This window comes from Crocuta crocuta, unplaced genomic scaffold, assembly GCF_008692635.1.
Source record: "Crocuta crocuta isolate KB4526 unplaced genomic scaffold, BGI_CrCroc_1.0 scaffold376, whole genome shotgun sequence".
NCBI classification, from domain to species: Eukaryota; Metazoa; Chordata; class Mammalia; order Carnivora; family Hyaenidae; genus Crocuta; species Crocuta crocuta.
In genome coordinates this window covers 4,326,874-4,354,103 of record NW_027527388.1, presented here as the reverse complement: position 1 = coordinate 4,354,103, position 27,230 = coordinate 4,326,874, and the positions used below count along the sequence as shown (strand labels likewise).

At 37.5% G+C, this 27,230-nt stretch overlaps 1 protein-coding gene across 1 annotated transcript in view; it reads left to right on the top strand.

The window, feature by feature from the left end:
* The window catches only part of DIAPH3 (diaphanous related formin 3), a 500,871-nt gene that overhangs the window by 111,007 nt on the left and 362,634 nt on the right, over nt 1–27,230 (top strand). Inside the window, exons 5-7 of the mRNA XM_077752451.1 lie at nt 550–680; nt 26,807–26,881; nt 26,973–27,042. Of these exons, the coding sequence (XP_077608577.1) occupies nt 550–680; nt 26,807–26,881; nt 26,973–27,042 (276 nt within the window). The remainder of the gene's footprint in view (nt 1–549; nt 681–26,806; nt 26,882–26,972; nt 27,043–27,230) is intronic.

Sequence of the window (27,230 nt, the reverse complement as noted above, 5' to 3'; positions counted from 1 at the left end):
TGCGGTTTGATTTTTATGTTGCGTGTGCCTAAAATAGATTACTCTATTTTCAGATATTTCCTATGATATATACATACTTCATTGTTTTCCATAATATTTTGCATTTGAGAAAGTCAACTTTTCAAAAACATTTTTAAATTTTTATTTATTTTTGAGAGAGAGAAACAGATCGCAAGCCCAGGAGGGGCAGAAAGAGAGGGAGACACAGAATCTGAAGCAGGCTCCAGGCTGCAAGCTATCAGCACAGAGCCTGACGTGGGGCTTGAACTCACGAACAAACAGTGAGATCATGACCCGAGCCCAAGTGAGATACTTAACCGACTGAGCCACCCAGGTGCCCTGAGAAAGTCCTTTTAATCTGCAAACCTTTTGATGTTTTATCTTCAGTGAATATCATAGATTATAATTTTATATTTGTGAGCACAGGAAATCATTCCTGCAAAGTAAGACTGCTCAGAATAGTTGGGTGCAGCTGTTATATGAAAGGTAGGATTAATGTATTTGATAGTGCTTTAATGAAGATAAATTTTTTTTTCCTTTAAATTACAGGGAAGTCTTAAGAGCAGGCGACAGATCTCACCTCAGGAATTCATCCATGAACTGAAAATGGGGTTTGCAGATGAGAGACTTGTCACATGCCTGGAGTCCCTGCGCGTATCTTTGGCTAGTAACCCTGTCAGGTAATTCATCTATCTGAACGTCATCAGGGCATGTTAGTAAATGAAACAGATGTCTTTAACCTGTTATTTTTATTTAACGCTTTCTTTATAGTACCTGTTAATAGGTGGTGTACTTCAGTGATGTCCTCAAGGTAAAAATCGAGTCTCTAATGTTTGTATGCGTATTGTAATATAATGTCATTAGTACTTTTGTATTTATCACCAAGCAATACATAGCCTGTGAAATTCAAAACAAATTTACTTTTTTTTCTTAAAAATTTAAAGAAATTGTTTTTTTCAAAAAGAAAACCATCATGATCAAAAACTCTCAATTTAACATGGCTGAGTTTCACTCTGCATTTTGGTATTACATATATATACTGGCCGATTTCTGTTTGACATACAAAGAAATACCATTATTTAACTTATCCTTTATTAGAAATAATGTCTTTACAGGAGGACATAGGTTAGTGTTGTGAGATTTAGTGAGTAAAAATACAAGATGACTAGTGAAATCTGAATTTCAGATACACTGACACTGAAAGTTTTTGTTTACCTGGAATCCCAATTTAACTAGGTGTCCTGGATCTGGCAACCCTAACAGAGACGTCTCTATACATCAAGTTTTAGACTTTTAAGCTCAGAATGTTCTTGAAAATCTTCAAGCACAAGTTCTTATGAAATGTCCAGGTAGTCATAAAATTTCAGAGCTCTAAGTGTATGAGGTAGATTAGTTTTGGCTTCTTTTGTTTAATAAATGAATCCTTGTTTTTGCATAAGAAAACATCTGTGTATTGTGTGTGTGTGTGTGTGTGTGTGTGTGTGTATAAATATTAGGGCTAGAATGACTAACCATGAAGTTAATAATAAGTAATAGAATCTCTTTGATGTCTTCTGTTAGTACTTTTACGGACATTTCTCAAGTTTGGCTACAGCATGAGAAAATCCTTGACAGTACAACTAGTTAAAACAAAAAGACCCTACCTCTGAGACATGAAGTGAGTGAGGTTTACCTGAGGACTATGAAGGGTAAACAAAGTATATTTCAGTATATTTCAACTTTATCTTTGCTTTTCCATATTTCCTCTCTTCCAGTCTACTCTCTAGGCTGTAAGCTTAATGGTGGGAAGGAGACCAAGGACTTTTTATGTCTTACTTACTTCTCTTTACCACACAGAGCACACAGTACGTAAAAGGTACTCAGTGAAGATTTGTTGATTGAAACAATGAAGTTTAATTTGAGCTTCCTTCAGTTTTACCTTGCCTATAGTTAGGGACTAAATTGAATTGAGAATTTATTTGGCAGGTATAATCATACATGAAGAACTCTGGTTTCTAGTTGAATCTGTATCTATTTAATATATTCATTTAAAAAATAATTAACACCTAATATTTACCAAGCACTGTCTTAGAGGTAGGCTTGGGTAAATAGCAAAGCCGATCCAGGTCCTGTTTTTATGGAGTTTAAATGTAGCAAGAGGGTATTTTGAGGTTGACTGGGGAGATGAATTCCATGTCTTAGTTTATCTGGTAACCACTGAACAACGGCTATTTTCAATTTAATTAGAAGTAGACCCTTCCTGGGGTGCCTGGGTGGCTCAGTCAGTTAAGCGTCTAACTTCGGCTCAGGTCATGATCTCATGGTTTGTGGGTTTGAGCCCCGCATCAGGCTCTGTGCTGACAGCTAGCTCAGAGCCTGAAATCTGTTTTTGGATTCTGTGTCTCCCTCTCTCTCTGACCCTCCCCTGCTCATGCTTTCTCTCTCTCTCTCTCTCTCTCTCTCAGAAATAAATAAAACACTAAAAAAAATAAAAAAAATAAAAAAGTAGACCCTTCCTGTTATCTTCATAACTTGATTAGATGAATATGATAGCAAAAGAACAATTTTTATGTACGTTTTCATGTATATTGCAGTGGATACATTTATATGTTATTTTGCCTTAAACTGCTAGGAAATAATGCTATATCTCTTTCACTTAAACCTTATTTCAAAAAAAAAAAAAAGCATGGAATTATTTTTCCAAGAAGGGCCAGTTCTGGAATATGTTACCAGGAATCCATAAGCTATCGATGTTTCCCTATAAATGATAGAAATCTTACCAATGGAGAAGTTTTTCTGAAATTGTGGCACCTGATGTAGAGGGAAAATTGAGAAGTTACTCAAGAATATTTCTGTGTGCAGTGCTCCAATTAGTGAAATGACTTCTCTGGATGTGTAAAAGTTGAATTTATGCCTATGTTCAAGTTTTTGGGCTTGGCTATTAGTCTTGTGTCTGCTGATAAAGTCAGTTTTTCATATTTTTTGGTGTATATAGTTTGTGACTCAATTTCAGCAGAAAAAGAATTAACATAATTTTAAGACTCTTTTGAGATCATTGTTAGCTCTGTAGTATTATTGAGTAAATCAGAGTTCAGTTTCTTCAATGTCTGTGAATGAAGTTGAAAAAAGAAACATGTGAACTGATTGACGATGGTTCTCCAGTGCTGGGATTGAGTTTTATTTAAATAAAAAATCAAGGAACAAGAAGAATCCNNNCCATCCAGAAATGCTGTATTTGCAGAATCATTTATCTGCTGCTGAAACGCTACCAACCAATTATGAGCCATGTCATCCTTCTACCCTCCGGACAGTGAATTATGTGAAAACCAGTGCATTAAATATCATGTTATTTGCCACCTTTTATGAAGAGTTGATTTGAAGACCACAAAGTTACTCTGTTTTGAAGTTTTATTGATTTTTCAATATTCTTGGTGACAGTTTTAAGCTAAAAGACACAGTTGCTTTATTTTTGGAACACTAGGAAAAGACCAACTTCTTCAAATTGTCAATTATAACTTTTAGTGGATCTTGACGTAGGCAACAATTATGTTTCAGCTATTGAACACGTTGAGGTGAAAACATAAAAAAGTAGACACTAACATTATTATGATTGATAACAAGCATTTTCGTCCATACTCATCTATGCAGATAGCAAATGACTTACAGAATGTATCTTCATTTTCTCAATTTGATGTAGCTGTCAAGGGCACGATTTCTGTCTCAGAAAATCCACTCTATATCAGGCCTCGTGTTTTGTAATCTTAGGCGCTATTTTCCTTTACTTCACGAAACTTAGTATGTGCATTTTGAAGTTGACAAGAAATTTTTTTCCTAACATTATCTTTTCATTAAATTTGTAAGGGGGTTTTGGAACTAGGTTTGATTAATATAATAAGAGTAACTTCAAAAAAAATCACTTTAAGAAAAATGTACAGTAAAATGTTTATCGCAAAGCAAGTGAGCAGCCTTTGTGGATCTTTATTTCATTTGATTACTGTCATGTTTGGAATCTAGTTTTTCTGCATTTATAGGCTTAAACACAAAGCTGGTGGAAGAGCTTAATTTTGGAATTCCATATACCACACGTGTATGAAGAGACAAATAAGGTTGTGGCAAGCAACGAGATCAACATACTCATTGATAGCAACATGATCTGGAGAAAAAGGTCCAGACCAATAATTTTGGAGTTACTAATAGTTATTTAAATGTTTATGTATTTATTTTTGTCTATTAAAAATTGTTTAATGTTTATTTTTAAGAGTGAAAAAGAGAGTGCACGGCTGGGAGCGGTAGAGAGAGGGACACTCAGAACCCGAAGCAAGCTTCAGGCCCCGAGCTGTCAGTATAGAGCCCGACACGAGGCTCAAACCCACGAGTTGTGAAATCATGACCTGAGCCAAAGTCGGATGCTTAACTGACCGAACCACCCAGCTGCCTCTAAAATTTTATTTTCATAGAACATTACGCATGCAGTAAAGACCTTCTGATGAGGGGAAAACAAGTACCCACTTGCCTACCTGTGAGGCTAGGGTAGAAATAAGGCTTGTAACTTTGAGGCTTCTGTGCATCCCTGCTTAATTCTCTGTCCCGTTCTCCTACTATGCTGTGGTTAATGCTGTTTTGAATTTGGGACTTAACTTTTGTTTCTCTTCATTATAGCTCATCATATAGGTCTTCTTAATTTGTGTATTATTTGGTTTTATCTCTTTGAACTTCATGTGAATGGCATTATCTTCCATGCATTCTTCTGAGACTTTTCTCCTCTGTATTGTATTTGATGGGTTTACGAATGTAGATGTGTGTACCTGCCCACATACCATCATAATCCATAGTTTCCCATACATTTTTTTTTCTTATGTTTTAGGAAGATCTATTGTAAATAGCGTGCAGATGCTCTTTTAAAAAAATCTGATAGTCTTTGTCGTTTTCTGATAGTTTTATGTTTTCATAGCCACTGTAAAAAATGTACTGGTATCTAGATCCAACATTTCATTTTGAATTTTCAAGTAGTTTATGCTGCTTGCACTGTGTTCATCTGCCTTTCCACATCCACCCTTCTGCCCTTTGTTCCTTTTCCGTATTCTTCCTCTCCTGTTTCCTCTTCTTCCATAGATTCTTTTGGGTAGATTTTTAATTTCTCCTCTCACTTTTTTCCTTACTTACTAATTTGGGACACATATTCCCTTTATGAACTTAGAAAAGAAGGTCAGCATGTACACACTCAAAAAGGAAATTTAACATGCATGTGTGTAAAAGGGACAAAAATAAGCTATATCCTGTTTGAATGTAAGAATATTACCTAAAAATACTTTAACACCAATCACCTTCTGTTAATTTGTATGCTAGTTTTGTGTGATATTTTAATTGTGATTCTTTTTAATATCACAAATTAGCTATTACTGTTGAGTCAAACCACAGATACGTATATGTGTATATATATTTGCACATACATTTAGTCATTCCTTTTTGGTTATTACACATTGGTCTCCAATGATTTTACTCTTGCTTCAAGTATAACATTAGGTTTCCTTAGCCAAAGTCTTTTGATGGTAACACTCTTTTATATGTCAGAAAGCCACTTTATTTGCCTTTACTTTTGAAGGATGGTTTTCCTAGGGCATGAAATGGAGGGCTTTTAGATAAGTTAGTACACTGAAGATAGTATTTCCTCTTCTGCCTTGCATTGCTGTTTTAAAGCGTTGGCTCTTGATCTAAAACTCATCCAGATCACCTGCCTTTTCTCTGTCCCACTTTATAATGCTTTCTTTGTCTTTGGTGTTCTGTAGTTGGTTTTATGTGTCTCGGTGGAAGTTTTCCTGTTTATCCTCTAGGGTTTTGGGGAGGCTTCCTGAGTGTGGTTTGGCATCCTTAATACAGTCTGTGAAAATATCAGCTGTTATTCTGTTAAAATTTTTCCTCATTTTATATATCTTAGAATGTCGGCGTTCTTCCTCCATATGCCATTGTTCATTATCATCTTAATAGCTTGCATCTAGTTGTCTTCCTCTGTATTTGGGAAGTATTTATATTTATTTATTAGATCTTCTTGTTTCCTAACTGTTTATTCACTGGTGTCTAATATACTATTGGGCTATACATTGCATTTTCAATTTCCATTATTATAATTGCATCAGTTATTTTTCCTTGGTTCTCTTTATTTATTTTTTTAAGCTGATTTGTTTTGAGGGAGAGAGAGGCGCTGATGTGGGGCTTGATCTCAAGACCCTGAGATCATGACCTCAGCAGAAATCAAGACTTGGATGCTGAACCAACTGAGCCCACAAACAGCCAGCTGAGTCTCTGTTTCTGTTTTAAAACTCCTTGTCTGTTTTCATAATTTGTTGCTTTGTGCTTTTTTAAATTCCTGCTTTATTTCTTTAAACATAGTAAATATCCTTACTTTGTAGGTCTGTAATTCTAGGAAATGAAAACTTCTCTGGCTCAATCCTGGTTATTTGGTGGTTGGTTAGTTATTTCCATCTTTACTCCTATCTTGTTTCTTTGTAAGCTCTGTATAGTGAGAGTGACCTCTGTCCCTTTGAACGTCTTCTTTGAGATTTATTTTGAAAGACATATTTTGCTGGAATGAATTGAATGAGTTTTGACTATTGGACACATATGAAGACTTATTACCCAGGACCAACTTCACCTAAAATTTCTGGCTTCAGGTATGGTTTTGGTATTGGTTTTTGTTGTTATGTTGGTTTTACCACACAGGCACCTTACATATATCTAACTTGGATTATAAGTTACCAGAACATATTTGCCTTGTCCTTTACTGGGCAGGTGGGTAGGTTATTTCTAGCCTACCTTCTTATTGCAGGTGTGACCCTTTGAGATTCTCAATTTTGCCCCATGTCCCAGCCTTGATCATGGCCTCTAGGCTTTAGCTCTTATCTCTTAGACTCTGTACCGCAATCACAAAGGAAATGTGGATTTCCTTTGCATCTGTCCCACAGGGCGGAGCAAATGGGACTCAAGGCTGGCTTACCTCTCTGAATTCCTCTTTCTCTCTCCTTAAATTTTTCTTTTAAGGAGACTTTACTTTCTTGTCACCTCAGATACAACTTTAAAATCGTGTTTCAGTGACAGACAGTTGTTGGTAGAACTGTTGCAGATCTCTATTTAATACAGGAAAAACAAGTGTTAAATTTTTGCACCCCCAACTCCCAATTTCTCAGCAGGATATAAACAGAAAAGTAAAAGTCTTCCTCTTTTCTGTCATTTGATGGTCAGACCTGTTGTCTTTGGTGAACTCCCGTTAACTGTTCTTTGTTTTTGCTTCGTATTTTTAAGTGCATATATTACTATGTACATATACTTATTTTACTTTACCTTACTTTTGCTTTTTCCCCCCACTGAAGATGAACTCTGGAGAGCCTAGGTAGCTCCACTGGTTAAGCATCCAATTTTTGATTTCAGCTCAGGTCATGATCTCATGATGTGAGGGATTGAGCCTTGCATTGGGCTCTGTGCTGACAGTGCAGAACGTGCTTGGGATTCTCTCCCACTCCCCTGCTTGTGCTCTCTCTCTCTCTCTCAAAATAAATAAATAAACTTAAAAAATATTTTAAAAAGGATGAATTCTAGAAGTTGCAGTTTTATTGCTCAGCAGGATATTAGTCTTGCATTTCCATTAGCATTCTTCTATCCTTTAAGCCACCTTAAAATCTTTTGATTTTTCTAGTTCTTTCTGAACCGGCCTCACCATCTTGCTGGTTCCCTCATTAACATAGTAAATAAATATTTGACACTGTTGACTTTATCTGGGTGAAGCGATGTTTATATCTTTTTGAAAATCATGGTTCGACATTAGAGATTTGTGGAACGTGATAATATTTCTCAAAAAACATCCAAGCAATTCATGGCAAGAGCAAGCAGATAAGTTTCCTACAGCCTGTGTCAGTCCCGGGGTTGGGGGAAGGGACAGTGACTATGATGAGAGATAGGATATGTCTTTAGCAAGGATGACTTAGGTCCAGTCCCCCAGGGCTCCTTCCTTCCTTTNGGGGGAGGGTGCAAGGAGGCAGGCAGCTTCTTCAAAGCACCCAAACAGAAACTTTGACAAGTCAAACCTTTCTCTTACCAAGATGGACTTCCTAAAGCTTAATTATACGGCATCATGATCCTAGGGGAGTTGCTGTTGCTTTTGTCAGTCTTACCAAAGATGCTTTCCTAGGAAGGACATGAAATGGAATCAGAATGAAATTGTACATACATCTGTGCATATGTATGTAGTGTATATGTTGTCGAGTTCCAACGGGAAAACAGAAACCAGAGAGCACGATGTAAGTTTTTTTTTTTTTTTAAAGTTAATACTAGAAACAGGTTAAATAATTGATGGAAAAACTGAGAAACCACATAGGAAATAGTGAGACACTTGATTGGCAGCAGCGGGAAGTTGCTCCACCCCTGGGCTGGAGGGAGAGAAAAAGAACTCTGTTCTTGAAGCTAACGGGCTGGCATTGAATGGCAGAAACTGGATCCATGGCAAAGGTGGAGCTGTTGTCAGAGAAACCTCTAAGGCAGAGACAGACAGACAGACAGACAGACAGAATGAGGATTACCCTTGTTTTTAACTTTTTCCCCCTGGTCAAATCCAGCATAGAATAGTTGATACAAGCCCTGGAAGCTAATGCCTACGGAATGAGCACCTTTGAAACGAGAACAGAACAGCTGAGGGGGAAGAAGGGGAGAGAGAAGAAAGGGGCCCAGCGTCTGTACATTATTTACTGGGACAGAGAATAGGTCAGTAAGTGTTAAATTCTCATTTCTTCCAGTTTTTAGTTTCATTGGAAATGTAGGTTCTTTATCTTACTACTAGAAGATACACATAAGTGTTTTCCTGATACTCTACAGGACTTGAGTCTGGTCATCAACTTACTAAGAATACAAAGGGCTGTCCTGCTCTGAATTTCTTGAAACTTACCTCTGACGATAGTCCTTGTAATCTGGATGAATAAATGGTCACTTGCTCCGCTCCCACATTGATTTCGCTTTTGCTTTGCCTCCCAAAGATCATCTTTTTCTGTTTAGTACTTATCCCTTGATTCCATTAAAAAAAAAAAGAGAGACCTTTTACTATTTATTTTCTCTAACAGCTGTCCTGTTCGACACATACACATGTGAACTACTGGTTCTGCAGAGCTACAGACACACCTGCTTTTTGCCCTTGAGTTCTGAACATGTTAAAGTAGACACAGAAGTGTGGTGAGGAATAACCTCTGCACTGCTGGCAAGGCTAAGTTGCAGAGCACTACCGCGCCTTTTGAAGGTGAAGTGTTCCTCATCCCAGTGAATTTGATAAATCAGTCCTTCTGGGTGGTGGTGATAGGGCCAGTTGGGGTCGGGGGAGCGGATCTCCAAATAATGAGATGGAAGGAATGACTGGAAGTATTTCCTAATGTTCTTTTCTGGGGAACATAGTAGAAGGCCTCTCCCTTAGTAGAACCGAGAGGAAGGAAGATGGTAAATGATCTCGTTAATATGCTTCAGTTTATTTTTATCACCTGACATGTTTTAGAATTTTAAAATAAGACATGAAATATAAAATTTCTTTTTAAAAATAAGCCTTAGAAAAAAGTTTGAGAATTAACAGTATGTATAGATGTATGGTGTTATTAATAGTGGTGATTTCTCAAGTGGGCAAGAGGAGTAAAGGTTTTCCTGGGTGATCTACATTCCTCTATTTCTTCTGTCTTGTCTCCCCGCCCCACCCCCACTCTCAGCGATGCCAGGACGGCAAGTCACATTGATGGCACTGTTTTCCTTCCTGTGCCGTTTTAATAAGGTAGCCACTAGTTACTTGTGGTTATTTAAACTAATTAAGTGGGGAGGGGGATAAGCATTTCATGTGCTCAGGAGACACATGTGGCTTGTGGCTAGCAAACTGAACAGCACATATAAACCGTTTATGTCACCATAAAAACAAAATTCTATTAGACATTGCAGCTTAAACACCTTGGTTCTTCTGGGTAACTGCTTGCTTCTCTGACATAAATACTGCATGATGATTATATCCTCAAAGTTAGGCTCAGGACTCTGGGAATATATAAAGGAATTGAAGTCTGAAAGATTAAAAGATTGTTAAAACCTCCAAGGATGAGTGAGCATTTCTATCAAGAGAGTCCTGAGAAGAAACGAGCGATCCACGGGAGGCTGCCTTCACCAGGGAGTTCTGCCTTGGAAGGGTAAGGCAGAGGGAGGGGAATTTGCACCAGCTGTTAAGGAGTAGAAACGGAAAGGAGGGCTGTGCCTGACAGGCAGTATAAAAGCTATGGTCCACGACAGTCTTCATTGTGGCTGCCTGTAGCTTGGATGAGGGAATCAGCAATACAGCCCATCATAAAAGCCATAGAAGCATCCCCTTTGGTACCTAAAAATATCTGTTGGATTCATGTTTATCTTACAGAACTTTTCTCAGAGACATGTACTTTTACCTCTTCAAAGCATTTTTTCTACGTTGTTTTCAATGAAAAGTCACCAAGTATAGGTAGGATGTTAATATTCTTTATTTCTATGTTTAGACGATACCACACATCTTAGGATATACCCTGTATTATTTATGTCTAAATTAACATTCAAGATCTATTATTTTTACGTCCCTCAATATTGCTTATTAAAGGAATATTTGTTGGAAATGCCCCCTAATTTTAGGTCACTTTGTAGTCCTTTCCAAAGTGTTTTAACAGAATGAAATATTAATGAAAAATGCCCTGGAAGAAAATATTAATGTTGACAAATGAGTACTAACCTGATATTTTAAAGGGCATGCCAATACTTTCCACTGCTTTCGCAGTCCTTCCAAAGCTGGAGTCATTTGGAGAAATCTCTGAGAAGACTTAATGTTCCCCACTGAAAGGAGACTTCGTCATCTGTGGGTTGTCATTCGTACTACTTGCTTTTGGCTTATAGATGTTGTAAAGTGTGTTATAATTATTTGGTTTCAAAGTTAACTCTATCTGTATCTGAAAAGCTTTGACTTTGGATGCGAGGTTAACAATAAAAGTACAGTGTGTTGGAAATACAGTAATTGCTTTTAAGTGAGAAATACATATTTTCTGTACATGATGAATAAGAGCTATGTAGCTCAATTTATACTTGACCTGAAGGGTCTAGAAGCAAAATCCTCCCCATCTACTTGATAATATATATCTCCTAGTCTATTTAAAATAAAATATAAAGTGCTGTTTGAATAGCCAAGATTAATATTCAAAAACTCAAATGTAAAGTCCGTCACAATTAACATAGGGTCTCAAGTCCTCCTTTTTAAAATAGAGTACTTTGATATTCAGGCATAAAAGAAAGAATATGTGACTGAAAGCTAATTATTTGGGAAGATTAGATTACTGTTGAAAAGACAATAAAAGATAGTGTTATAACAAGTTGGGGAAAGTACTGCTCTTAAATGTGTACAGCTTCTCCTGATCATAGAGGCAAAAAACGAGAAACTTTGCTTTTCAGTGGTAATTGTCTGTGTTCTCAGAGAACGTAAAGCCTTCGTTTCTTTGGCAAAAGGTGAATGTCTTCAGTGGAAATATTATTGAACTGTGGACCCTAAGACCCCACCTATTATTTAGTATCCTATGTATAAAGGGTCTGTGTAGTTTCTTCCTTAGACTATTTTTTTGGCCTTGTTAGCCATATTTTAAAAGGGAGTTAAGTAAAGAGTTTAAAATACGATTTTTGTCTTGGTATTCCCTCTGTCTCTATACATAAAAAAAAAAAGTACATAACTACAGTTGACCTTTGAACAACACAGGTTTGAGCTGTGTCCACTTATACATAGCTATTTTTTATTAATACGGTACAGTCCTGCAAATACATTTTCTCTTAGACTTTCTCACCATTTTGTAAAGCTTACTTTATTGTAAGAATAAATACAGTATATAACATATAAACATACAACATATGTGTTAATCAGCTGGTTATGTTATTGGTAAGACTTCTGGCCAATAGTGGGATATTAAGAGCTAAGTTTTTGGCAAACATTTATACTGGATTTTCCACTGTTTCAGGGGTAATCCGCACCCACATTGTTCAGAAGTCAGCTGTCTACGTAAGGCCTAAATACATAGGTGAAATATATTGGCAGTAGAGGGAAATTTTAATTCTTAAGATTCAGAAAAACTTGTGAAATAAAACTGAATTTTATCATCCATATTGGCCATGGATTTCTAGGTCTTCTGTTATGGGGCGATCAATAAATGTAAGATACTCATTGTTCTCTTAGTTTTCGTATGTGAAACATCTTTCATGTGTTAACATTCATAAAAGATAACAGAAAAGAAACCCATTAGGGTTAGAGCCACTGAGGTCACTTGGACTGCCTCTGAAGAGCTAGGGAGAAAGTAGGCTCATTTGAGCAGAAGCCCAGTAGAACTTTCTACAGGAAATGTTCTTGGTCTAAGCTGTTCAGTACTCACAACATGACTGTTGACCACCTGAAGCGTGCTTAATGTGCCTAAGAAATGCAATTTAAACTTAAATTTACCTGTCACTAGAGGCTTCCCTTTTGGACAGTAATATTTCTTTGAGATAAGAAAGTCATGTGACAATATTCTTTCTGCACTTGTTTTGAGCCTTTGCATTCTTGAGTCTGAAGATAAGGCATCTCTGCTGTGCTATGGAATTCTGAGGAGGAGCCCAGAATATTGTTAATTCATTCATTGTTGCTGGAGAACCGTAAGATGGAACTCAGACGATCAGGGTGCATGTAACATGGAGTTGAATAGTAAAAAGAGAATAGGGAAAGTAAAGCATGAAATAAAATGAAATGCATGGGCTACCACCAGTCATTTTTAGGATAGGGGATCAGGTAGTTTGAGTTTCTTTACAAACCCCTCTGTTGGAAATCTAGTAGAGGTGTAAAGGCTTCTCCCTGTCATCAACTTGCTGAGATTCCATTTGGAGAGAAATGTCGACCACACAGAGTAAGTGATACCACCAGCGCTTTAAGTGTGTGGTATGGATAAAATGCCACTAGAGTCCGGCAGAGGATATGTTTGTTCGTCTACCCATGCAACAAGAATTCTCAGGTGCTGTGCCAGGTATCACAGTAATGAGGCACCTGGGGATGAAACCTAGAAAATATAAATAGAAGATACCAGTTCAGTTGAGAAAAAAAATCAGGGACTGAGAGTAATGCATAGAACACTTTTAGATACAAGCCCATCACAGGAAAGTCTTTGAGGTGGTAAAGACAGGAATCAGTTAAGGGAAGCTTAGGCATTGCTTCAGGGCCTGGAAGCAGCTATTGGGCAGCAGAGACCCTCAGGTGGGAAAACTGATAGGAGAGTGGAGACAGAGAGGTAGAGTCCCAGAGGCCATGGAGCCATCAGAGAGGTGGACAGTGGCCAGGGCATGAGAGGCCTTAGGGGTGATTTTGGGCAAGAGATACAATTTTTTAAATAAGTATGAGGCTGGGGCGCCTGGGTGGCTTAGTCGGTTGAGCGTCCGACTTTCGCTTAGGTCATGATCTCGCGGTTCGTGGGTTCGAGCCCCGCATCGGGCTCTGATGCTCTCTGCCAGCTCAGAGCCTGGAGCCTGTTTCAGTCTGTGAGTCCCTCTCTCTCTGACCCTCCCTGCTCACGCTGTCTCTCTCTCTCTCTCTCCTAGAAATAAATAAAACATTAAAAAAAAATTTAAATAAGTATGAGGCTGTTAAGGAGTTACACAGGAAATGACCTATTTCTTACGTTTTTTTATTTTTGACAGAGAGAGAGACAGAGACCAAATGTGAGTGGGGAGGGGCAGAGAGGGAGGGAGACACCGAATCTGAAGCAGGCTCCAGGCTCTGAGCTGGCAGCACAGAGCCCGATGCGGGGCTCAAACTCCCAGACCTTGAGATCGTGACCTGAGCCGAAGTCAGACGCTTAATGGACTGAGCCACCCAGGCGCCCCATGGAAATGCTATATTTCTACATTTACCTGTTAAAAGGAACTGCTCTGGGGAGAGTGTCTTGAAGGGAGGCTAGAGTGGACAGGAAGATTAGAAAGGAGGCTATTGCCTAGTCATGGGAGTGATGAGCATGGCTTAGATGAGGACTGTAGTAGTGGTGGGGCGATGAGTGGGTGGGTTTTGCAGATAAATTGGAAGTGGAGACTGCAGGACATGTTGATAGATTGGCTGTGGGATGTGAATGAAATGGAGGAATCAAGAATGACATCTAGGTTTTGTGACCTGAAAAAAATAGTGCTATTAACAGGGATAGAGGAAGATGGTTTTGTTACTTGTTTTGTACATTTTGCGGAAAACAAAAATATTTGTTTTAACCATCTTAAGTTTGATATGTTTGAGTTTCACAGTTTGAGATATCAAGCAAGCGAACAGCTCAGTGGAGAAATGTAGAGATGCTCACCTACTGTTTATATGTAGATTGTACATAAAGGTCTGAGAATAGTTGAGAATACAGGTGAGGTGTGGGGGGAGGGAGGGAGAGAGTGGGAGAGAGGGAAGGAAGGAAGATAATAGAGAAAAACACTCTTAACAAGCCCTGGAGAACTCCAGCAATTATCTATTGTCCAGAAAGGCAAGAGAAACCAAGGAGTGGTCATTTGGGAGGAGGAGAACCCAGAAAGGCTGATTTCTTGAGCCTAAGAGAGGAAGAGAGTTTCAGTAGAGGCAAGTGGCAAACCACATAAATGCTCCTGAAGCCTGGGGCAAGACGTTACTACTGTCAGAATTAGCAAGAGGAGCGTTCTTGGTGGCCTTTGAGAAGAGCAGTTTTCTGGGTGGCAGAAACCAGATGAAATGAGATGGAATAAAATGGATGGTGAAGAAGTACTGACCGTTCCTCAGATGAAATCGAGACATTTTGTTATAAAAGAAAGAGAAATGCACAGTAACTGTAGAGATATCTGAGGCCAAGTGGGTAAGACCCAATAAGCAAATGGAGAAACTCAAGTTAATGAGAGTTCAAAGAAGAAGGAAACTCGCAGACTCTTGGAAGATGAAATAGTTTCAATTGTAACTGAGGAGGCAGCTCTGTGGAGTGGAGCATTATCAGTGAAGAAGGTAGTGATGAACTTGAGAGAATCAGGAGCAGATGATAGACTTAATAATGAAGTTTATGGGACTAGTATTGGGCAATAGTAGCAAGTACTTCAGGTGAAAACAGATGATAGAAGACCTGCAAAANTAGTCTAAGATGAATAATTCATTAACACTTTCCTGAAGTAATAATGTTTTTATTTTATACTAAGAAACTTCCTTATTCCTATTTAATACATTCCAAAAGATTTTTTTTCTGCAATGTTTCTTTTAATAGTAGACTAAAGTTTTGACTTGAGCACCTACTAGTGTATGCTATTTTAACCCTATAGTTCTCTTACTGTCTTTTTATTTGAAGATTAAGAGCTTGTGTACATTGGTGATTTGTTTTTGATCACAGCAGTTGTTCTGGTTTTCCTTTTATGTTATTTGGACTACTTTCTCTAGATAGTTTATATGTTTCAACATGTTACAGCTAANCATATAACACCCAGTGCTCATCCCGACAAGTACCCTCCTCCATGCCCATCACCCAGCTTCCTCTCCCCTCTCCCCCATCAGCCCTCAATCTGTTCTCAGCATTCAAGAGTCTCTCATGGTTTGCCTCCCTCCCTCTCCCTGTCTACTGTCTTTTCTAATAGTAGAAGTGACGGGGCACTTGGTTGGCTCAGTTGGTTGAGCTTCGACTTCGGCTCGGGTCATGATCTCACCATTCCTGAGTTTGAGCCCCACATTGGGCTCTGTGCTGACAGCTCAGAGCCTGAGCCTGAGCCTGTTTTGGATTCTGTGTCTCCCTCTCTCTCTGCCCCTCCCCGGTTTGTGCTCTGTCTCTTCTCTCTCTCAAAAATAAATAANTATCTCTCTCTCCCCAAAAAAAAAAAAAAAAAAAAAAAAATAAAAATAAAAAAATAAACCTTAATATTAGAATTGAGAATAAGTGACTGGATTTAAATATATAATTTCTTTAAAAGTCAGTTCCTAGAAAATACATATATTGATGATTGTATTTTGAATTTTGGTAGATTTTTAAAATCAGAACATTATTTAGTTCCTGAATTCCCTGTGTAATATAGTGTAATTTTTGTGGATGGGACATTGGTTGGGATGTGGGTGTATGTTTGTTTTGCCCTACAGGGCATGTTAATTGCTTTGTACTCCCCCACCCCCAACACCCTGGTTCATTTTAAGTATTTAGTCACCTTGCTAAGAGTAGGTGAAAATGAAGGCTAAAATAAGCTACAATTATATTCAGCATTGGTGATATATTACTCTGACAGAGGAATGTAAATTGGATTTGGATATTACACAGTATTAAAGCTGACCTTCTAAGGTTAAGGTATAAAATTTGTTACTTTGTCACATGTGACCAGTGATATTTTTTTCCCCTTTCAGGAGTTTCTTATATTGATTTTGAGCAAAATAACTTTGTGTTTCTCTAGGTGTTTATGTAAAATTATTCTTTGAGGTAGTTAAAAATTTTTCTCTTACTGCAAAATGTAGGAGGTCATTATAGGAAAATAGATAATACAAAAAAAGATGAAAAAATGTATAATATCACCTACTTAAAAAGGCACTATATAGAAGTGTGTGTGTCTACTTAAGAAGTCCTTTGTTTAATGCTATTGGCTTTGGGGACTAAAGCAGGGAATGATAAATGATTTACATATATCCTAAACATTGTTTGGATTTAAAAGATTAAACATTTCCCCCCCTATACTTTTGATGTGGAGTAGCACCTACTCTACTTCTTAGTAGAAATAGATGATTACATCTTAGTAGAAACAGATGATGTTATAAACCATATCCATGATGCATTGTCTTCCTCATATTGGCATTTGAAGGTGGAACAGAAATGTAGATGCTCTTACAAAATATATAGAATTCTTCTGTAAAGTCTTTTTGATATCTCAATAAGAAACACTTATGTCCACGTCTACCTCTCTGGCACTTTTTAAAATGCCATTTAAAAAACTTTCAAAGCAATAGGCTTAGTTTTCATAGAAATAGTAGAGGGTTTGGTAGCGATTTGTCTGTTTATGTAATTTTTATTACAGTATTTAATTACGGTAGTAAGTACAACTGGCAAAAATAGATTTGGAAACAAACGTCCCTTCCCATTGGCTCATTGGCATGAGCATAATGAGGGGGCCCTTCTTCTCCCTGCCGGGGAGGTACTGTGGCGGCAAGTGGGGAGCTCAGATGCCCATCCATGTCCAGCAGTAACAAGAAGCGTCTTCCTGACATGTCAGCAGAGACCTCCTGGAGAGCATGGACTTGTGTTTTCACCTGGCACTACCCAGAGCATGCCTATCCTTCCTCCACCGAATCGGTATCCTAGGAGGCCAGCTAAAAAAATAAGAGGTGGAAATAAAATCCAAAGTATCATAACGTAAAAACCTGTGTCCAGGTTTCAATATAAAAAAACCTGTCCTAATAAAAAGGAAGATTTCAAACTAAGTGCAAAAAGACATTTATTAATAGACAACAGTAAGGAGTTGTAGAGATACTTGAGCATTCTTTTAAAGATGTTCAAAGGAGCCATCCTCAAGATGTTTTAATGAGCAATTATGAATATGCTGAAAGAAAAAAACAGTCTCAGCAAAGACAGAAGAAATTGCATTCTTTTTAAAAGATTGAATTGAAAGTTTAGAATTGAAGACTAAAATAACCAATGAAAAACTTACTGGAAGGGCACAACAACAAAATGTGGGAGTGAGAGGAAGGAATTGGTGAACCTCACTGTGGAAGAATAGAAAATACCTGATCTGAATGGAGAAAAAATGAAAAACAAAACCAGAAAAGACCCTCAGGGAACTGTGGCACTGTAATTAAAGTTTTAACATTTTGTTATCCAAATCCTAGGAGGACTTGAGAGAGATGGCAAGATAACAAAGTTACATGAAGAAATAATGGCTAAATTTTCCCCAAGTTTGGCAAAAGACTTAAACATACAGATTCAAGAAAATGCAAATAGGATGAACCCAGAGGAAGTCACATTAAGACCTACTAGAGTCAACCTTCTGACAACTGAAAATGGTAAAAATTCTTGAAAGCGGCAAAAGATGCCACTTGGGGAAAAACCAAGGGCATGACACTAGATTTCTCACCTGAAATGATGGAGGCCCAAAGCATGTGGTAAGAACAGGTTTTAAATGAAGAAAGCAAAGAACAGCCAACTCAGAATAGGCGTGTTGTGAAAGTATCATTCAGGAATGAAGGAGAAATCAAGACATACTTAAAAATAAAATAATGAGAGGATTAAAAAGGCATCCTTGAAATACTGGGAAGAAAAAACATACATTGTAAATAAAACCGTGGGTAAGTTTACTTTCCTTGAATTTTCCAAATTATCTTTGGTAGAAGCAAAGCATATCTGTCTAAGGTTCTATTTCTATGTAGAGGAAATAGTTAAAACAATGATCCTCTAAAAAGGGGAGGGTAAAGTGCATAAAGGGAGGTGGGTTAGTTTGGGGTACCATAATAAAAAGGCTGCAATCTGGGTGGCTTAAACAGAAATTTATTTTCTCACCATTCTGGAGGCTGGAAGCCTTAAGGTCATGGTCAGGTGCCATGAGGGTCAGTTTGTTCTGTGGTCTCTTTCTTTGGCTTGCAGATTGCTGTCTTGTAGTGGCTTTATATGACCTTTCCTCTGGTGTGTGTTCCTCTTACAAGGACATTCGTCATAGTGGATTAGTGCCCTATCCTTATGGTGTCCTTTAACCTTAATTATCTCTGTAAAAGCCTTATCTCTATAAATATTGTCACACTGTGAGTGTGGGCCTCAATGTATGAACTTTGAGGGTTACTATTCGATTCGTAACAAGAGGGAAGATTTCTACCATTCACTCAAGCTTGTGAAATGATGATGCCAATAATATTTGATATATTATGATGTACCTAGAGCAACCTCTAAAAAAGCTTTGGAGCTATAAATAAAAAACACAGTAAATAAATCAAAATGGAATTCTAAAATAGGCTCAAGTAAATGACAGGAAGTCAGGCAAAAGAAAATGAACAGACAGAACGAACAAGAGCCAAAAAATAAGGACTAGAGCTTAACATGTCAATAATTACATTATGTGTAAATGGTTATGCTAATTAAAGGAGGTTGGCAGAGTAGATTAAAAAACATCACCTGATTATATGCTTTCTATCAGAAATTCACTTCAAATATATTGATATAGACAGATGGAAAGTGAAGTGATAATAAGACATATTATGCAAACATTAATCAAAAGGCAGTTGTGGCTGGTTTAATATCCAATAATTAAGATCTCAGAGTAAAGAAAAAGATTGATTTTTAGGAGTCAGTCCACCAAAAGACCCACCCTAAGTGTATATATCGAATTACAGATGTGCACAATATATGAAGCAAAAATACTAGAACAGAAAGGAATACATAAATCCACAAATAGATTTGGAGACTTCACAACTCAATCAATGATCAGTAGAACACCTAGATGGAAAATCACTAAAGGTATAAGAACTCAACAGTACTATTAAGCAAAAATACATAATGTATTATTATAAAACATTTCATCTAATAGCAGAGTACACATTCTCTTCTTAGAACATGTACCAAGTTAGACCATATCCTGAGCCACAAAGCAAATCTCATCCCAATTTAAAAGAATTGAAACCATACCAAATGTGTTTTTCTACCATAAGACTCAAACTAGAAATCAATAACCGGAAGATAACCAAACATTTGGAAAGTAGACCACACACTTGTATATAATCCTTGAGTCAAAGGAAAAGTCTCCAGGGAAATAAAAAAACACACTGAAGTTAACAAAAATACATTGCAAAGCTGTGGTATATATCAAAAGTGGTACTGAGAAAGGAAATCTGTGGCACTCAATATATGAATTAGAAAAGTAAAAGGTCTCCAATAAATAATTTTAGTTATCACCTTAATCTAAACAGCAAAATCCAAAAACAAATAAGGTAATAAGAAAGAGAAGAAATCAATTAAATTGGAAACAGAATAACAATAGAGAAAACTAATCAAGAATGTAGTTCTTTGGGAAGATTAATAAAACTAATAAACCTTTATTATTGATGACGAAAGTAGACAAATTGCCAGTATTAGGAATAAAACAGAATGTCACCGCAGACCTATTATCAGGGTAATAAGGCAATGTACAAATAACTTCAGATATACAAATTGGACAACTTATTTGAAAGACCAATTCTTCATAAAGAGGTACTACAACATACCCAGTGTGAAATAGACAAAAAAGGGCTACTGTCATGAGTGGCACATGCAGGGCAGCTCCAATGTGAAATAGAACATTTGACTATCTTCTGGCTATTAAGGAAATTAAATGACTATTTTAAGACTCCCTTAAAGATCTTCAAGTACAGATGCTTTCACTGGCAAATTCTACCAAAGTTTTGAAGAAAAATTAATACCAGTTCTACATAGCCTCTTCCAGAAAATGCAAGAGCAGGGAGCAATTGACAGTTTATTTTATGAAGCTGATACTGATAGCAAACCAAAGACAATTACAAAACCCCAAATTCCAGATTTACAAGCTAATGCCCATCATGAATATAGACGTGAAATTCTTAGCTGCAATGTAAGACTCTCTCAACAAGGCTAAAGAAGAAAACTGATATATCAATAGATGCAGACAAAGATTTGACAAAAACTGAGCACCTCTAACAAAAACTCTCAGGAAAGGAGAGATGTTACGGATTGAATTGTGTCCCCCAGAAAAATTGTGAGGTCCAAATTGGCACCTCAGAATTTGATCTCATTTGAAAACTGGGTAAATACAGATGGAGTAAGATGAGGTCATAAAGGAATAGAGTAGGCTCTTAATCGAGTTACACTCTTTCAAGAAGAGAAACACAGGGACTATGTGATGGGAGATATGGAAATCCCAGAATAGCCATTAACCCCGGAAGCTAACAAGAGACCAAGAAGGGGTCACCCCGTAGTCTTGGAGGGAGCCCAGCACTGCTGACTTTGGGCTTCTCGCCTCCTGAACTATGAGAATGAACTTCTCCTCTATGCATTCTACTTCGCAGTATTTTGTTACAGCTACTCTAGGAAAATAATACCAATGAGTACTTTCTCAATTTGGTAACATAAATCTACAAAAATTCTTGAGCTAACATTAAATGTGAAAGGCTGAATACTTTTCCCCTTCAGACTAGGGATTAGGCAAGGATGTTTGCTTTCACCGCTCCTGTTCAACACTATGCCAGAAGTTCTAGCCATAGAAACGAGGTACAAACAAAAATGTATAAATCAGAAAGGAAGACTGTAACTGTCCCTATTTGTAGATGACATGTTTATGTAGAAAACTGGAAGAATCTATAAAAATTAGAACTAATCAGTAAGTTCAGCAAGATTGCTGGATTCAAGATAAATAAAACTCAACTTTATTTTGCAAGATGTAAAAGTTTTAGAGCTTTGTTGTACAACAGTGTGCATATAGTTGGTAATACTGTACTGTACACTTCAATATTAAGAGGAAATTTGTTTTTCTCCTGAAAAAATACGTTATATATATTTTTATGCTGAAAACTACAAAATCATGATGAAGAAAATCAAAGAGGGTCTGAATAAATGGAGAGATACTTTGTTCTTGATGTTTGCTTGATTGTTCAAGTTATTGGCAAATTTTTTGCTGTTTTGAGACTGACATCCTTTTTTTATTGTTAGCTAGAATGCAAGGGTTTTCTCAGCTTCTAGAGCTCACCCACACTCCTTGGCTCCTATTCCCCTTTCTCCATCTGTAAGCTTTAAACTTTGAGTCCTTCTCAGGCTGTGTATCTCTCTCGTCTCATTTCTCTGATCCCGCGGGGAAAGGCTTTCAACCTCAGTAATCTGGGTCATTAGATTGGACTCACCTGGGTAATTTAGGGTCATTTTCCTATTTTAAAATCCTGTGATTAGGAACCTGAATTTCCTCTTCTGTTTCCTCTATTTGCTATGTCAGATAACTACGGCTTCTGATGTTAGAGAATGGCCATCTGCAGCGGGGCGTGCGGTTGGGGGGAGAGGGGGTGAGATTACTCTCCCTACCACATGTGCTAATGGCTTCCCATTGTCCATGACATTGTATAGATTTTTTTTCAGAAGCTCCTTCCTACCATTTTGATTTTATCTGATACAGCCACTTCTGTAACTGGGCACAGGCCATTTCTTTCATATTTAATGGCTTTGCATGCATTCCAAGTGCCTTAGAAACCGCTCTTTCTCTGACTTAACCTTGAAGACTCAGGCCAGGCATCAGCTGCTTTGCTCCTCAGAGAGGTATATGCTGTACCTTCTGTTCCCTTAGCACCATGATTATAGCATTTATTACATTATGGAAATAATTTAGCTCAACATTTGTTTCAACCACAAGTCTGTGATCTTTTCAAGGGCAGAGAACGTGTTTTATTCAGTTTTGTGTTTGTCATACCTATTGCAGTATTAGGCACACAGGGAGACCTTCCTGAAGGCTGAGTGACTTTGTTAATGAACACTTGTTTGAGAGGTAATGCAACATCACCCTTTGAGCTCAGTCAGTCAACTCCTCAGGTGTGGTGAAGACAGGGACTCCAGATTCATCATCCTTGGTTCAGTATGGATAAGTACCAGTTCTGAAATCGGAATTGATGATTTTGGCATGAAGGTTGGGACAGTGATACTGCATGGAAAGCGTCATTGCTTTGTGCTTCCTTTCTAGGTTGATAGAGTAAGGGTGTGAGCCTGGGTATCAGCAGACCTGGATGCTATTTCTACGTGATCATGTACTTCTCTCTGTGTATTCTTTTCCTTATATATAGAAATGGAAGGATGTTCAGTTTTATTTTAAAACCTTTTGTTGAGTGCTTAGTCTGTTCCAGGTGCTGGGGAATTTAAAGACAAATTAGAAATGGTCCCTGTTCTCCAGGCGTACGTGACTGGTAAGGTTGCCCTTAGGATGTGGTAGGTTTATTCTGGCTCTGACAATCTGTGATGCATTTATCTTTCTTTCCTTTCCTTGGAGCACATTTGGGAAGAGAGGTGATAACTAACTTGAGTCTGTGGGAATCATATACATGGATAGTGTCCTTGGGCCAGGAAGTAAATCTGAGACCTGATTATTGCCTTCTCTGCTCATTGAGATGATTGTATTTGCTTCATAAAGTCAACAGTACCTAGGAAACCACTTTGCATATCTTTGATTTCATCCTGTGTCTCGGGAAGCAGTAACTGAATTTCGAAGCATAAGCTGCTTTGAACATTTTAAGATGGTTTGAACATTTAATCCTAGAGGCCACCCTTTCTCCCTCCTTTTTTTTTTTTTCCTTTTGTTACCTCTTCACCTCTTCTTTTCTGTTACATGGAGCCCCCTGCTAGGAAGTGCTAAAGGGCAATATACTTAGTAGTTTTTCTGGAAGTAATTAAAAAAGAAGAGTTTGATATTTCCTGTTAGAGAATTTTAAGAGGTAGATTTTGCGTTAAATTAGTACTTAGCACATTACTTTATGTTTTAAAGCCATTTTTTCCCCAATACAAATGTCATACTAATCTCTCTGTCATTTCTATTCATGAAGAAGAAACATTTGCACATTGCTTATTCATCCATGAAGGCAGTTTATAGTTAAACCACATAATGCCTGATGGTACTATGCTGACAGGCACAGAATAAATAGAACAGATTTCGTTCCTTGAAGATTGATCATTTATAGATCCAGGTTGCTTCCTACATTGATGATGAGAAATCTTTTACTTTTGTAAAAAGCTATGGATTTCAATGAACCTCTGTCAGCACCACAGGCCTACCTACTCAATATCACTTTTTATCTTGAACATCTTTTCCAGAAATGATAAGAAGTAATATTTGCCCCTATTTTTAAAAATAATGCTGAAAATAGTAGAGGTGGGGGCCAAAGTTTTGAAAGAATGGGTTCGTTAGTGACAACTTGTTAGTACCACAATATACTGGCCTCACTAATTTCTAAGGAAACAGCGAGTCTTTTTACTTAATTTGTGTCTTAATATTTCAATCAATACCTTTACCAGCTTTTTATGTTTAAATATTATATATGTGTATTTTTTTGTTATCAACAATCTTTGCTTCCTCTGTTCCATGACTTTGTTTTTGTTGTATTTATGAAATGTATAGTCTGACTTTCATGAGGCTATTACCATTCTCTCTGATTTTATTCAGAAATTAATTCCTACCATGAGTTAAAAGATTGCAGTATAATTTGGTATAAGGCCGCTTTACATTTAATTTATTAAGTTTATTTTATAGGGAAGTAGCTTATATGTAATATGCTTGAGCAGATGTAAGTTTTACTGCAATGACGCATATTCTGTAGTTCAGAAGAGTTATTTAGTGGGTCCAGAAATAGTTAATTTGAGAACTTCTGTGAGTCTCAGCATTCTGGTTANAAACTGGCTTCTATTAGTTAGGCCAAAGGACTTAACTTGATTTACTTGGATTGATAGGCTTTTGTTATATTAGCCTAGTTTTAAATTATTTTTGTACAAGGCAGTTTTAAGAATAGTGACTTGATTTTTCCACAATGATTGAAAGTGTTAGGTGTATGAATAATCTTATATCACTTATGTTAGCTTTTGCATGTCTTCATGGATATAACTTTTGCATATATAGATTGTTAAAAATTCACTTCAAATAAAGTAGGAAGTCCCGCTGGGGGGCACTAATACAGGAGGGCATGATGAGCACAATCTGTCCACGTGCGTCAGTGTCAGCCCCAGTGAAACACTCAGGTTCTTTATGTGTTTGATTTCAAGCTTACCTGCTTCATGGGAAATGAGAATAAATACGGAGTAGGATGTCGACAAGGCAAACAGTTAAGTGGATGCCGTAGGTGTTTCATGAAACATTAAAGTGAGATTTGAAGTGCCTACAGGTAATCTGTGTGTTGCTGATAATGGAGAGTAAACGCGTCACTTTTGAAATAGCATCCTGGTTTGAAAACACGGACTTCTATTCAACTTTTTTCCCCTCACCTTCGCTATAATAGTGATTTCAGGCTTTTCTTTCCTAGTAGAGTATGAGAGTATGTTTCTTGCTTAAGCACATTCTCGAATTAGTTATTCCATGGCTTTCACTGGACCGGGAGGAGACAAGTGAAATAGTGGACAAGTATCTGTCAATCTAAATGACAAATTGGGTGTGTGTGTGTGGTGGGAATCAGAAATTCTGAACATTTATAAGTGAGTAAGCTGTATTCACAAGTGTACAAATGAAGATTTTTTAAACAATATTTTTTCATTTAAAAATGTTGCATTTGTTTTTCATATTTCATGGGAAATGTTCTATTGTGTCTTAAGTAAGAAAATGGTATTATATCCTGGTATGTGACTTAAACTTTAAGAAAAATTTTTTTAAAATATTTTATTTATTTATGAGAGAGAGAGAGTTTGTGAGCAAGGGAGGGTCAGACAGAGAGAGAGGGAGACACAGAATCTGAATTAAGTTTCCAGGCTCTGAGGTAGCTGTCAGCACAGAGCCCAAAGCGGGGCTCGAACCCACAAACTGTGAGATCATGACCTGAGCTGAAGTCGGATGCTTAACTGACTGAGCCACCCAGGTACCCCAATATGTGATATGTGATTGATAATATTTTGATTGGTTTTGATTACTGGATGAAATTTTGTCTTTAAAGTTCAATTTTTCAAAGGACACACACACACACACACACACAATCATATATGCAAACACATATATACAAAGAAATACACACAGTTATATATCCTAAATTTTTCTTTCCCCTGCTATTTTATTTTTTAATTTTTTTAAATGTTTTATTTATTTCTCGGAGAGAGAGAGAGAGAGAGACAGCGTGAGCAGGGGAGGGTCAGAGAGAGAGGGAGACACAGACTCTGAAATAGGCTCCAGGCTCTGAGCCGGCAGTCAGCACAGAGCCCGACGCGGGGCTCGAACCCACGAACCACGAGATCATGACCTAAGCGAAAGTCGGACGCTCAACCGACTAAGCCACCCAGGCGCCCCCTTCCCCTGCTATTTTAAAAAAATGGTAATATTCTTGCTCAAGGCTTTCTAAATCACCACTGGAAAAAAAGGTATTAACTTCCATTAAGGTAGTTTTTCTAAAATCAAGGTGAGTGGTTGTCTATTGGCAGTGATGTCCTAATTATATTACAGTGCTGTGATTTTACCAGTGGGTTTATGAAAAGAGGTGGCTTGGTCAAGATGAAAATGTTCATTTAAAAATAATGATGAAACTCTTAAAACTCTTAAATGACTAAACTTTGAAACTTAGGAAATTAGGATGCATTTCAGTGGTTTGAGAAATTTTCCTGCACTGTCGGTACAGAGCCTGATGCAGGGCTTGAACTCACGAACTGTGAGATCATGACCTGAACTGACACCAAGAGTTAGATTCTTAACCAACTGAGCCACCTAGGCACCTCTTCCTTCCTTAAATATTGCCCAATTTCTGCTCTTAGGAGAAGTCTGAAGTGAGGCTTAGTCAGTGGTATGTTGGTACATGTTTAATGGCCCGCTCTCTGGGTGGGAGGACATGCGGTGATTGGCAGCATTTCCTGATTTCTGCCTTGTATTGCTTCCCACAGGGCAGATTCTGGCTACTAACATTATGTTGCTGGACTTGGAACACAGTAGTGATGGGCATTATCTGGTTTATCTTATCACTGCTCTCACAACTTAAGATTATGTATCATGAGCAATTTCGTACATGATAGCATTCCTATATTGTATTTATGATTAGAATAAAACAAATATGAAATATTTGTGAGTATATAGCATATTGTGGTATTTCAAACTAGAATACTGATTATGTATAACTGCTTGTTTTCTTTCTTTTTTTTTTTCTTTTCTGTTTTAACAGTTGGGTGGAAAGTTTTGGACATGAGGGGCTTGGGTTATTACTGGACATTTTGGAAAAACTGATTAATGGCAAAATGTAAGTATATTCATTTTTATTTTCAGTTAAGCTACATTTGCATGTCTAGTGATAATTCCAGCAGTGACTGATGTTTTTTATGCCAATGCAGACAAGAAAAAATTGTAAAGAAGAATCAGCATAAAGTCATACAGTGTCTAAAGGCTTTGATGAATACACAGGTATGTACATAGGTAATTACATTGTATTCGTTCTTTACTGGTACCTACAGAATTCTTCTGAAATAGAGGTGTGTAGTACAGAATTTGCACTGAAGTGACCTACTGCTTTGCTAAGCTGTTGAGTACACATCCTTGTGGGCAGATTAATCCTCCCTTTCTTCCCTCTGCTGCCCCCCCCCCCCTCCCTC